We start from the raw sequence: 13,082 nt of genomic DNA on the forward strand, positions 1-13,082 counted from the left end.
TGTTTTACAATTTAATAAATAGAATAAATTTAATAAATCAACCTCGTATCTCCAGGTGAGTGGCGGCTTTCACTTGTATTGTCTATGGGCTCTCAGTACTGAACTCTGTCCGGGCACAATCAGTCAATTCAATCGAATCATGTTTCCAGATGAGCGGTGGCATACACCCACTAATATCCATCTTTTGTTGGTTTTTAATACATGAAGTTCCTAACTGAAGCTCAGCAATATTAATTATTATTTGCCTATAAAAAATCAATTTTAGGATAACTTGTCACCCTTTTTGGTTCTGAGATAAACCACTCCGGTAGATATTCCGGTACGAAGGGTATGAAACGTGTAGAAAACCAATTTTATTCGATCCTCAAACTTATAGGTATCTCAATGTTAAGGTTTGTACCGTAGAACACAAGTACTACTGGTGTAATTAAAAACAAATTTCACAAAATATGTTTAATATTATCGATACTAAATAAACATTTTAATTGGATTTACAAAGCCTTGAATTTTCCTTCTGGTCCTTGACCAGTTCTCAGCACAAATCGTGCTCGCAAACGTCTGTAAATACATTTCAGCACAAGAAAAGTCAAATATAGCAGAAATAGAACGACTGCAAGTATATAAGTAAGGATGTCCAACATGTAATATTTGATGAAGGTAACGCCAACAACTGGTGAACGTAGATGTTGTGCGCCGCGGTTACGAAGAACGTATTCAGTCCACCAGACAGCGTTGTCGGGACCCGAAATCAACGGATCGACAACCATACCTTTAAGCTTAATTATCGCTTTTTTGTACCTGAAAATTTTAAAAGAAGTCAGTAAGTAGATACCAAGTTTCCGAATTAAAACTTATTTCAATTTCATACTTACTTTTCATCAGTGGCCACTGTGGATATGACCTGTTTCAATGTTTGTTTGTCAATGTGTAAGGGGTCCAAGATTTCACCAGCGCCGTACTTGGTAAGCTCTCTTATAAATATCTTTCTAGATGTGATAAGAGGAAAACCTATGATTGGTACTTCATAAAATAGTGCTTCTTCCAAAGATCTAGGTCCGCCGTGAGTTATAAATGCCCTTACGTTTCTGTGTGCTGTAAATAGAGAAAAAAATCTATTTAAAAGTTTCAAATAATTATTTAGATCGTTATTGGATTTTGGAGTATTAATGGCATAAAAATGTCACTACTTAAAATAAATGAATATCGAAAAAAAAAGTTAAAATTCATTAATTATCTTAATATTGTCTCATTACCAGTACCTAAATAAAATCTGCAAAAAATAATAATTACCCAATAATTGTTGTTGCGGAAACCATACGTCTGTGATAACGTTGTCAGATAGCTTTAACGTGCTCATTTTACCAATCTTCCACAAAACTGTGAAAGGTAATTCTCTAAAAGCATCCGCGAAAACTTGAAGTGTTTTAACAGATAATTTCTCCGCCTCTTGTAGAGTTCCCAAGCTGAAGTAAATTACTCCCTTCGTTTGAGAGTCTAACAATGATTGTAAATTCTAAAACAAAATTTTGCAAGTACATTCATTACTTACATAAAAATATTTCTGCAGCGTTAATGATCTGTAGCTATAGAATACTATCTCTTAATTAAAATCCATATGTTATGAACATCACAAATAATGAACAGTAAAGTCTTATAACAATAAAACTTTATGCATATAAAATATAAGCAATAGGCGGCCTAATCTTATAAAGCAATCTGTTTAAGCATATATTTTTGTCAGAGAAACCATTTTCGACAGAGTTAGCAAAGAACCATTTTGTGACCTGAGTCCAAAGTCATCACCACCTAGAAACCATATCATCTAACACATGAGATACGAGATCGAACGGAAATTGATAACTGCTTCTCCCTTCTTCTTCTTCTTGTTCTGCGGGTTCTTGCCCACAACATACCCTTTTATGTGCCTGCGGCTGAATATATATAAGGGGTGTGCCGAGGGCACTCGATTTATGTGGCACCCTCCCTCGTCGAAAATGTGGTTATGCAGATGGAAGTCCGCTAGACGAAATCGGGTGATGTAAGTGATCCACTAACTGACTCTCCCATACAGATCGTCCGAGCATGAACCAGCAGTCAACAACCCTTCCGAGACAGGTAAGAGAAGTGGCAGCAGTCAATACCTCAACCAGCAGCCACCGCAAGAACGCCAGACTGACGGAATCGTTAGCGAAAACGTCTCCACGTGGCGGTACCGCTGATGTTCGGGGGTACCCCTCTAGACCAGATTCAGAGTCAAAACCGTGGCTCTTTATTTTAAACCTAATGAGCTTCGTACGGCCTCGATTTCCCCAGCCAGTCCGAATCCGGTTACCGAGAGAGACCACCATCATAACACCGAACATAACCTAAAAAATAACGTCTTGTAATATATAAAAATATATACCTGCGGAAGACTCATCCTTGGTTTAATATGCATCCGATCCACAAATTGTATGGCAGGTACAACTGGTCTATTCCCGATTAACAGCGGATTACTGGCAATGAACAACATATCGATGTCATATTCAACTTCTTGTAAATCTCTTTTCAATCCGAGTATCTTTTTGGCGGCAACATCGCATAACGGCAAATAGTTGTTGTAAAACTCTGTTTTCGTTTGTATGTGTCTGTAGAATTCGATAATTTTCTGCCAACGAGTCAAATTACCGTAGTTCAGTGAGTTCACGTCGGGATACAAAATAGGGTGAATGGGATTACCCTTAGCTTCGTACTGGTGAATTTTTCCATTAAATGTACTTATCGTTATATGTGGAGTCTGGTATTTGTCAGCTAAAGCGTAAAGTAATGGTACATCTGCTTCAGTTATTACCAAGTCAAATTTGACATTAGGATTAATGAGCAGCGCCGTCATTTGCTTGGACTTCAGCTGCGCTATGGCAATCTTTAGTGAGAGCTCGTTCAGTGCTTTAAGCCGAGGATAGTAATCGTCCGTATTGGTCATCAGCCTTTTGTACTCCTCCCAAAACGGTGCTGATTCTTGACTAACATCTAGCTCGATTATGTTTTCTACCTCCGGGTATTGAAACTCGCCTGGGTAAGGAGTCATGACCACAACGGAATGTCCTCTTTGAGCGAGGAGAGACACATAGCCCCGAAAAACCAGATGATCTGAATAGGAAAGTGAAGAGAAGACTGCTAATATCGAAGCGCCTTGAGCCGCATAACACGGACACAAAACTAAACTAAAGAAATAAAAAAACTTTAACCACATTGTGGAGAAAACGAACACTACACCAAAAGTGACTAGTTGTGACTGACGTGGAATTCAAAATGATATAATTTTATGAGGAGGGCACGCAGTAGGTACTATGAGCAATAAAAGAAAATTTCACATCTGTACAAACATGTTCAATTTAAAGCCGATTCATTGTAATATAAAAATATTATGGTAGAGCTTGGCTAGAATACGTGCATATAGACAAACATTCATTATAATGAGTTGTAATTATTTTCTTCTGACTTGGTAGTAGTTGTACCGGACTGCTGAGCCAATACTCGTGGGTTAGATTCACACATCGGCTACACATTCGTGTGACTGACAGGCTCATTAACTTGAATTATGCTTTATAACTGGATGTTTTATTCTTTATTTTTTTTTATTTTTTTATTAATTTATATATAGGTATTTTAACAGTCTGTGGTTCATAAAGTAAAGGGAATTCTAGTGCGTGCCAAATTAACCGTTGTGATTTGGGCCAAATAAAAAATGCACTCAACTGGGAGAACATTTTTTTTGTATCAGAAAGCGCTACAGCATTTTAAAGCGCTGAATGTACGCTGTTTTAGATAGTCCATAGTCTTGCGAAACGAGATGCTTCGTTGGAAGTACCTACCTTCGTAACATAGAATTTGCAACGTCGACAATTTTCTTTACTGTTTTTTAGTAGCTTAAGTGGAACAACGAGTATAAACAAATACGACACGGCATTTACGATGCAATTCGATCATATTAAATTATGACAAAACACTTTTCTTCTTGTTTTTATTTGCAATATTTATGTTTTTACGAGTTCAAATGTGGAGTTACACTTAGTGGCTCGGACTACCGCGTACATGAGTAATTTTTTTTTAATTCAGTCGAGTAGAGATGCAAAAATGACACATAAAAAATTTTAAAGAAATGTAGATAAATCCAGCGTTTCAGAGCAGTAGCTCTAGAAAAATATTATAATAAAAAAATTTAGAAAAGTTGAGTACAACTTTTCTAAATTTTTTTATTATAATATTTTTCTAGTGCACATGTGAACGTTCCTTAATCGTCATAGCAACCAGTCGCCAACAATACTGTGTTGATTATAAAATATGTTATTGTAATATTAAAGTTTTGTAGATAAAACTTAGGGATTATAATCTGTTTTAATGTTATATTAGATTCCATAAATAGTTTCTAAGATGGATTATGATGTAAATAATTATACAGTCGTTGGTCGAATCGGTGAAGGAGCCCACGGGCTTGTTTTCAAAGCCAAACACAACACAACAGGTCGCGAGGTGGCCTTAAAGAAAATTCTGATAAAGAATCTTGAAGATGGAATACCGGTCCATGTCATGAGAGAGATCAAGGCTTTACAACTACTAAGATGTAAATACGTCAGTACTTGTTTAAATTCACTGTAATTTAAATCCAATCCTTTCGTCCTAAAAAATACCGTTACAAAAAAAAGACCGTCAAAAAGCTCAAATTACTTATCTAATTGCAGGAAATTGTATTGTATTTTATTTAAAGTAAATATATGAATACGATACAGATACCTTTTTTTCCTACCTAAGCCTTGAGAGGCTATATCAGCGTCGCTTTAACTAGTAGATGAGCTCACGGAGTTCAAACCTGATGACGTTGCTAACACGAACCCTAACAAGAGCCGTGCTTCGCCGAATCTACCACCGGATCGGAAACGCGACCCACTGAGAAGATCCAGCGAGAAACTCAGTGGGCTGTGTCTGAGGGTTAATTTACTCGTCGAGCCCTTCGTCGCAAGCGACGGGTTCGACCAGAACGATGACCAGTGCTTGAGATACCTAAAAGCACCGTTAGTGGATCGGGAGGATCCGAAATGACGTGTTTGGGGCGACGTCGACTGCTTTCCATTCTGTCCGCAGGATCGGGCATGTAGTTACCGGCGGCCACGATGAGAGGATTCTCGTGTCGTGCCGCTTTATCCAAGTGGACAGATCCCACAGTTAAGGCGGCGTTTGGTGTGATTTTTAAACAGAAAGGATTGCCATTTCACAGTTCGGAAAAATAACACCGTAACAAAACTGCACAGTGATTGATTTATCTTTTTTCTAATTTCAGATTATTAAACTATACGATATGTTCCCGCGCGGCATGAGTCTTGTTCTCGTGCTAGAATATATGTACTCCGGATTATGGGAAATGTTGCACCAATGCGAGCATGAACTGACAATAGCTAGAGTCAAAACTTATGCAGAAATGTTATTAAAGGGAATGCGTTACATGCATGCTCATTACGTCATGCATAGGGTATAGTATATCATTATCATTAGTACTTTCTAGAATAATCCAGAGCATTTCAATTATTTATTTAAATGTTAATTCCAAATATAATTTCAAAGATATTCGTAAAAATGTATAGCTTTTATTGTTTTTAAGGATCTGAAACCAGCAAACCTGTTAATAAATCATGAGGGAATATTGAAAATAGCAGATCTAGGATTAGCTCGACTATACTGGCCTGAGGGTGGTAGGCCCTATTCACATCAAGTGGCCACAAGGTTAATACGCATTATATTACTTTATTAAACAATCAAACAAGCCACGTCCGCATCGTTTTTTTTTGTCAGGAGGAAATGAAATGTCGGAGTTGAACCGACTAAAACCTCCTGTTGCTCAACAGCCAGCATCCAAGCCTCGCATGAGACAGAACTCATGAAAAGGTAAAGGGGAGAAAGTGAAGCGCTTAGTGCGGAGCACATCTCTCCCATCACCCTCCCCCTCGGGACGCCGGACCGGCGGTCGTCGGCGCCACGACCACCGGCCCTCTTGGTCGGCGTCCGCATCGTTTAGTGAATTTTCAAATTATAAAATGATCGTATCGTTGGCATTGTTTATGGACTGAGAATTCCATACCTTCGTATACAACTTTACTTTGGGGCAGCCGTTGTAACTATACTGAGACCTTAGAACTTATATCTCAAGGTAACTCAGTAACCACTTAACACCAGGTGGGCTGTGAGCTTGTCCACCCATCTAAGCAATAAAAAAAAACTTTAAACTTCACTAACTTACAGGTGGTATCGTGCTCCGGAATTGTTGTATGGAGCACGCTATTACTCTGAAAAAATAGACCTGTGGTCAGTTGGATGCATAATTGCCGAAATGATTACAAAGAAACCACTATTTGCTGTGAGTAATCTAGTATCCGTATTTTTAGTATTTCATTAAAACAATTATTATCGATGTTACAATCACTATTATCAAAAGGGATCTTAATAGGATTTTTGGTCTACACGTTATCATGGCGGCTGCAACAGCGCCTAAATATCAAGAACTCTAATACCTACTAAAAATCATCGAAATTAATAATTACTAATCCAAACAAATTTAGAAATTTATATTTTATTTTGATATCAAATAAATTAATCCGAATCATTTTTTTTTATTTTTGCGTTAAATATCGGTAAGGCCTGGCATTAGCCACCGACTAAGCTGTTCCTGACATTGCCAATATCCATAAGTATCTAATTATCTGGCTTCGTGGTAAAGCTTTCAAAGGATTAGATGGTACAAACACACGGCGCCACACGCAAAGGGATTTCCGCCAATATATTTCCAATATACACCAATATTCTTCAATATTTTTCAATGTTGGATACCTAATATTTTTTATTTGTTTTAGGGAGAATCGGACATTGAACAACTAGCAATTGTACTTCAGCACCTTGGAACGCCCACAGAAGAAACATGGCCCGGTCACTCGCAACTACCGGACTTCCATAAAATATCTTTCCCTGAATCTGCTCCGACGCCATGGATTGACCTTTTGCCAGGCGTGGAGCCAGACGCAATTCATCTAATAAAATCATTTATTTTATATGATGCTAACAGAAGAATGTCAGCGAAACAAGTAAGATTAACTTATACATTGTTATTTTATTGAGCCATTTTATTAGGCACCTTAATACATACCTGTAGCGTTTACCTGAAATTGTTTTTTTTTTCTAGTGAAAGCTTCTTTAGCATTGCTATCATTTGAATGTCAATCAAACGAGAAGGTGACAATAAAAAAAGACAAACTTAAACGTCTATAGGTCTTAGCCTTCGAGAATATGATAGAATACTTCTTAAGGTTCCACTTCTACCGCGTGTGAACTGCACATGTTCTTTCACGCAGAATTCAACTCATTTATGTTCATCTCACGCCTATTCCAGACATCCCACTGTCATCAGTAATCAGACGACCATAATGGATCATGAAGACTGATATTCAATAACTATCAAGAAAGATCGTGAAAACTGTCACACACCTCGAGACATAAATTGTATAGTTTAGTTGTCCTATCAAAGAAAAACGTTTAATTAATTTCATTTTATTCATTTATGGTAGCTGTTGGGCCAAATGGAATGATCGCGGCATATACCACGCAGAATAATCACCCTTTTCATTTCCAGGCTTTAAGACACCAGTGGTTCCAAAAAAATCCTCTACCGGCCTCGTTAGAAGAAATGCCAAAGCCAAAACCAAAGTAGATGTTATATTGAAATTATAAAAACCAAAATGTAATGAAATATTTATTTTTTTAATACATCATTTATGATTTAAATTACAATCATATTTTCGTTTATCCATTACCGAATTGTACTCTTTTAAAAACTATACACCTATAAGTCAAAAATTTATTATTTGCATTTCCATTGAACTCGTTGCGCTTAAATTAAATTATAACATTTAAACTCGTTGGGAATAAACCATCGTATTTATTCGTCGCATAAGGCAACAGTTTGAGCGCAATTTATTGTGCTAACAGCATAAAAAACAAAGTAACAAATATTTTACTAAAAGCGTTGTTAGATACAACGGCGGTGTTAAGTCTTTTATAGATTTCACTAAAGAAAAGAAAACAAGAGTTGGAAAATACGTAAATAAATATGTATACACTGGCCAATAAACACGTATCAGCACAAATATATTATTATGTGTTTGTTTTTTGCAAAGTTTTGTCATGCAAAATAAAAACTAAAATATGTTGAGATTACAATACGACCAAAATGAAAATTGCATAATGTGGTTGTCACCCGATTACAAAAAACTTACAAAAGTATATTTTATTTATTAATAACTAATTTATGACATAACAAGTAACCATAATCATTTTATAACAGTTCACGTGACACCCAGCACAGTTTGGAAGCTACATACATACACTTTTTTTACCTTGTTTCAATGATAATATTAAATATGGTTCTATTTTATTAACAATAATTTGTATTTTCTCAGCATGCAAACTACTTTAGCTCTTTTGAAAAAAACAAAATAATAATATTAATAAAATAGTGCGTCTGTGCCACTTCTCGCTACATTAAAAATTTACATTTGTAATATGCCAAATAGATTATGTTTCTTGTTTTGTTTTTTATGTTCTGCATTTGCTGTTTGTACAATATTGCAAGGTATAAAATTGTCTTAATAAATTAACTAAAAAAATGTAGAACCTTTCGTACAAGAGATCACATTAAAACGGAACCCTTTCTAGGAAAAATATACAGGTTGTTTAATTGAAACTAATTAAAATCAATTTAAAGATTACGAAATCATTACATACCTACCCAGTTTAAACATATTTTAAAATAATAATACAAACATTATAAAACTAAAATTATTTACAAATATGAGCTAGCCACAGCCAAGTTACTGCTACAGCAAAGTTTAAGTAACGTTGGACTTTTTAATTTTTGGTCACACAGCTTTAACCTATGCAGTTTCAATGAAGAGACCACAATATTAAATATATTACTGCGCAGGAACCATCGTATGCTAGAAATATAAAAATCTGTCCACATTTTCACACAATTTGTAAAGCTTGTTAACAAATTACTACAATACATTAACGTCATAATTTTATTATACGTTTACTTTACATATACAATTAATTTATTAAAACGTGGATGAATTAAATATTCACAACAAACCAATCCGTCATTCAAATGCACTTATTTACTTATAGTCTAGTAACTTTGTCTCCAGAATAATGAATGGACCTTTGAGGCATTTTTACATCAACCAATTCTGTCAAACTGTAATGTATATGATGAGAATATTCAGTGGGATAAGATAAGATAAGGTGGAACATATTTATCTTTGCAAATTGAACATTTAATATTGTAATTGGTCCTAATGTATTAATACAAATAACTATGCGATTTACTTGAAGTGAATTGTTTTTTGCAATAATTATAGTTAAATAATAAATTCTAGTACCCAAAATAAAGGCAAACACGAAACCAAGTGCTTTTTGTAAAAATTTGATCCAAACCTTGTACTGCTAACACCTTGAAGATAAATTATGTAGAATTAATTTAACTAGCATTCTTCCAACTATCGAAATTAAATTATTACTGACATCTCAAGATTTGGATCATTATATTTATGTATTAAATTTTATATTCTTTTTATGTTATATTGAAAAAAAATATATATTTCCAAATTGTTTTCTTAATAGTCCTCCAGTTCGTAGATAACTACTGACCAAAAAAAAAAAAAATTGGTTGACATACAACTGGAGGAAATGGTATTTTGGTGTTATATTACCAGGTTATACTACCAGCCTTTATATTCGAAATTCATAATGTGAAGTGAGCTGACCTTTTTTTTCTACTGTTACACCCATATGTTTATTTAAGTAGGTGTAACATAATACCTATATTAAATGATAAGAAATTTTACTTTATAAAATTACCTAGAAGTAATGGTTCTTGGTTACCAGCAATAACTCAAGCAAATAAATAGATACGCGAATATTTTAAATATTATACATTGCTTTCCTCGGTACCTCTTTCATTTGTTTTATAAAAAAATTAACGTCAGAATGAAAACGACTATAAGAGCGATACTTTTTTAAAATTGTATGTTTTTAATTTTTACAAGTACAAAAGGGTGCATATTCAAAATTTTATTGAATATTATAAACAAAAAAAAATTGTTTTATGGTAATTCTATTCAGCTAAAATTATGTCATATAATAAATCGTGTTAAATGATCCTAAAATGAGAATAAACTTTGTTAAAACATGTTTAGTGGTTTTAAAAAATGCAACTGTTAATACGTGCCGCCGCGCCTCTCTGAACATTAGGTACATAATACACAAGGACATTGATCAATTGGCACATTAATATAAAGGCCATTAAAATTCTAATCAATAGTTGCTTTAATTTACATAATCATCCATTACCTTGTAAACTATATAAGTGTTTCATGTGTTAGGTTAAGTTTCTTTATGGAAACTCACACTTAAAAGTTAACTTAATATCATTGATTCCTTAATTTTTTTTCTCAATTTTCGTATTCTATATCAAAGCTTCTGTCTATAAACAGACAGAACACTCACTATCAGGTCGTTTTCGTTTTCTATCGTCAAAGTATTAACATATATTTAGTCTGGCCATAAATACTGTTACAATTAAAAATAAACAAAATATTACATTTGAATTTGGAATCTGTCATTTTTATATGATTGCTTATTGAGTTTTCTCATTTTGGCGCCTATACATTGTACAATATTTTGCGATATAAAAATGGAGTGGGGTGATAAAGAGAAGCGAATCGCTGTAATTGCATTACACAAAGTAGGTATGGAGCCAAATGCAATTTTTAAAACTCTCCATACGCTTGGTAAAATGTTTGTGTACCAGGCTATTAATAGGTGCAATGAGACCTCCTCTGTTTGTGACAGAAAAATATCTAGCCGTCAACGTAGTGTTCGTACGAAAAAGGTGGTCAAAGCAGTAAGAGAAAGAATTCGAAGAAATCCTGTCTGAAAGCAAAAGATTTTATCTCGGGAGATGAAGATAGCATCTAAAACCATGTCGCGTATTTTAAAAGATGACTTAGGACTTGCAGCCTATAAGAGACGTAGTACTGGTCATTTCTTAACTGATAATTTAAAAGAGAATAGGGTGGTAAAATCGAAACAACTACTGAAGCGGTACGCAAAGGGAGTCCATAGAAAAAATTTGTTTACGGATGAGATTTTTTTTATAATTGAGCAACATTTTAACAAACAAAATGACCGTATTTACGCTCAAAGCTCTAAGGAAGCTTCCCAATTAGTCGACAGAGTGCAACGTGGGCACTATCCGACTTCAGTGATGGTTTGGTGGGGTATTAGCTATGAAGGAGTGACTGAGCCATACTTTTGTGAAAAAGGTATCAAAACATCGGCACAAGTGTATCAAGATACCATTCTTGAGAAGGTAGTGAAGCCCCTTAACAACACCATGTTCAATTATCAAGAATGGTCCTTCCAGCAAGACTCGGCGCCAGGTCATAAAGCTTGGTCTACGCAGTCTTGGTTGGAAACGAACGTTTCGGACTTCATCAGTGCTGAAGACTGGCCGTCGTCTAGTCCCGATCTTAACCCGCTGGATTATGATTTATGGTCAGTTTTAGAGAGTACAGCTTGCTCTAAACGCCATGATAATTTGGAGTCCCTAAAACAATCCGTACGATAGGCAGTGAAAAATTTTGCCATGGAAAGAGTGCGTGCTTCTATTGATAACTGGACTCAACGTTTAAAGGACTGTATTGCAGCCAATGGAGACCACTTCGAATAAGCTTTATATACTTTATATTGTTTTATATTTATGTATTAAACTAACACACTGTGAAAGTAATAAATGTTATTTGCAATAGAAATTTTTTGTTTTCCTTTGTCTCAGTATTTATGGTAAGACTAGGTATTTGGAACGGAAAAGGGTTTGTTTTACTTGGAAATTATACATATATGTATATATTAAACATATTTGAAATTTGCAATATATTAAGGAAGAGAATTACTTGTAATTATAATTGTTCTTTTGTTTTATTTCGAGCCGTTTTGTATTCATAATCAGAAATCGTACTAACAATTAACATGACCTGTATTTAGATTTATCACTGAAAAGTACATTGTGTCATTGTTTCATATTTATGAAAGCGTTGTATCTTCGTCGTTTAATTTATATGAGCGTTGTGCACGATCATATTTTCAATTGCTGGAATTGAACCACCAAACAATTTTGGTAATTGACTGGTTTCGTAATTAATAACACCACAATTGTGTTTATTTTTTTAGTTTTTTAGATTATCCTGTCATCTCCTTTTCGCAATCGCCCCGTGCGTCTCCGGAGCAGATTTTACGATTTACCTACATCTTACTATTCAACCACTGTGCTGATCCAAGATGCCTTCCGTAGTACTTTTTAGCAAACTACCTTCCAACTTTGGAATGAACTGGCCCCGCGGTCTTCTGAATGCTATGACATGTCTTTCTCTACAAAGTTTGAGATCTCTATCTCAGCGGCAGGCAGCCGCTTGGCAGAGCCCCTGGCATTGAAGACGTCATGAGGGATGGTGATCACTCGCAATCAATGGACCATGTGCTCGACTGCCAAGAAAGGCAATAAAAAAATCAATGCTCTTCTTAGTGGGGAATACAATTTAATATAAAATACACAATCGCTACTTTTTTGTTGAGGATTGAGAGGACATCCCCAACACTTCTATTTTTCGCAACAAGATTATGGTTATTTGTGTTAAACGATGACGTCATTATACAAATGTCATGCCCTTCTTCAAACGAAGCTTGTGAAGAGTATTAAACGGTAGGCATCGGCTTGGCTCTGCCCCTGGCATTGCTGAGGTCCATGAGCGACAGTAACCACTCACCACCAGGTGAGCCGTATGTAGTTAACTTTTTTTTAGAAAAATAATTTTTTTTTCGTCACCTGATGGTAAACCATGTTTTTTTCGATTTCTATTAATTTAAATTATAATCCTATACATAAAACCTGTTATTAGAAATTTCGGAAGCACCAATAAAAATATCACTATAATTATAATGGT

The 13,082-nt window shown here is 35.0% G+C and overlaps 2 protein-coding genes across 3 annotated transcripts; one reads left to right on the forward strand and one right to left on the reverse strand.

Moving 5' to 3' along the window:
- Positions 1 to 438: 438 nt before the first annotated feature.
- On the reverse strand, positions 439 to 3,308 carry Ugt2 (uridine diphosphate glucosyltransferase 2). The gene is made up of 4 exons (XM_028180866.2): positions 2,405 to 3,308; positions 1,291 to 1,513; positions 873 to 1,092; positions 439 to 798 (listed from the first exon to the last, which is right to left on the reverse strand). Exons 1-4 carry the CDS (start codon positions 3,230 to 3,232, stop codon positions 492 to 494), a joined length of 1,578 nt encoding a protein of 525 aa, XP_028036667.2. The 5' UTR covers positions 3,233 to 3,308; the 3' UTR covers positions 439 to 491.
- A 974-nt stretch (positions 3,309 to 4,282) lies between these two features.
- LOC114247819 (cyclin-dependent kinase 20) lies at positions 4,283 to 7,812 on the forward strand. Of its 2 annotated transcripts, none has more exons than XM_089738295.1 (6): positions 4,283 to 4,611; positions 5,318 to 5,506; positions 5,636 to 5,757; positions 6,274 to 6,388; positions 6,882 to 7,109; positions 7,415 to 7,535. In XM_089738295.1, the coding sequence occupies exons 1-6, from the start codon at positions 4,414 to 4,416 to the stop codon at positions 7,433 to 7,435; spliced, it is 873 nt and encodes a 290-aa protein (XP_089594421.1). In that variant the 5' UTR covers positions 4,283 to 4,413; the 3' UTR covers positions 7,436 to 7,535. The 2 variants fall into 2 exon arrangements, with proteins under 2 accessions (XP_089594421.1, XP_089594420.1); XM_089738294.1 differs by lacking the exon at positions 7,415 to 7,535 and adding an exon at positions 7,655 to 7,812 and having other exon boundaries at positions 4,284 to 4,611.
- Positions 7,813 to 13,082: the final 5,270 nt, after the last annotated feature.

Source organism: Bombyx mandarina, chromosome 25, assembly GCF_030267445.1.
Source record: "Bombyx mandarina strain Sakado chromosome 25, ASM3026744v2".
NCBI lineage: Eukaryota > Metazoa > Arthropoda > Insecta > Lepidoptera > Bombycidae > Bombyx > Bombyx mandarina.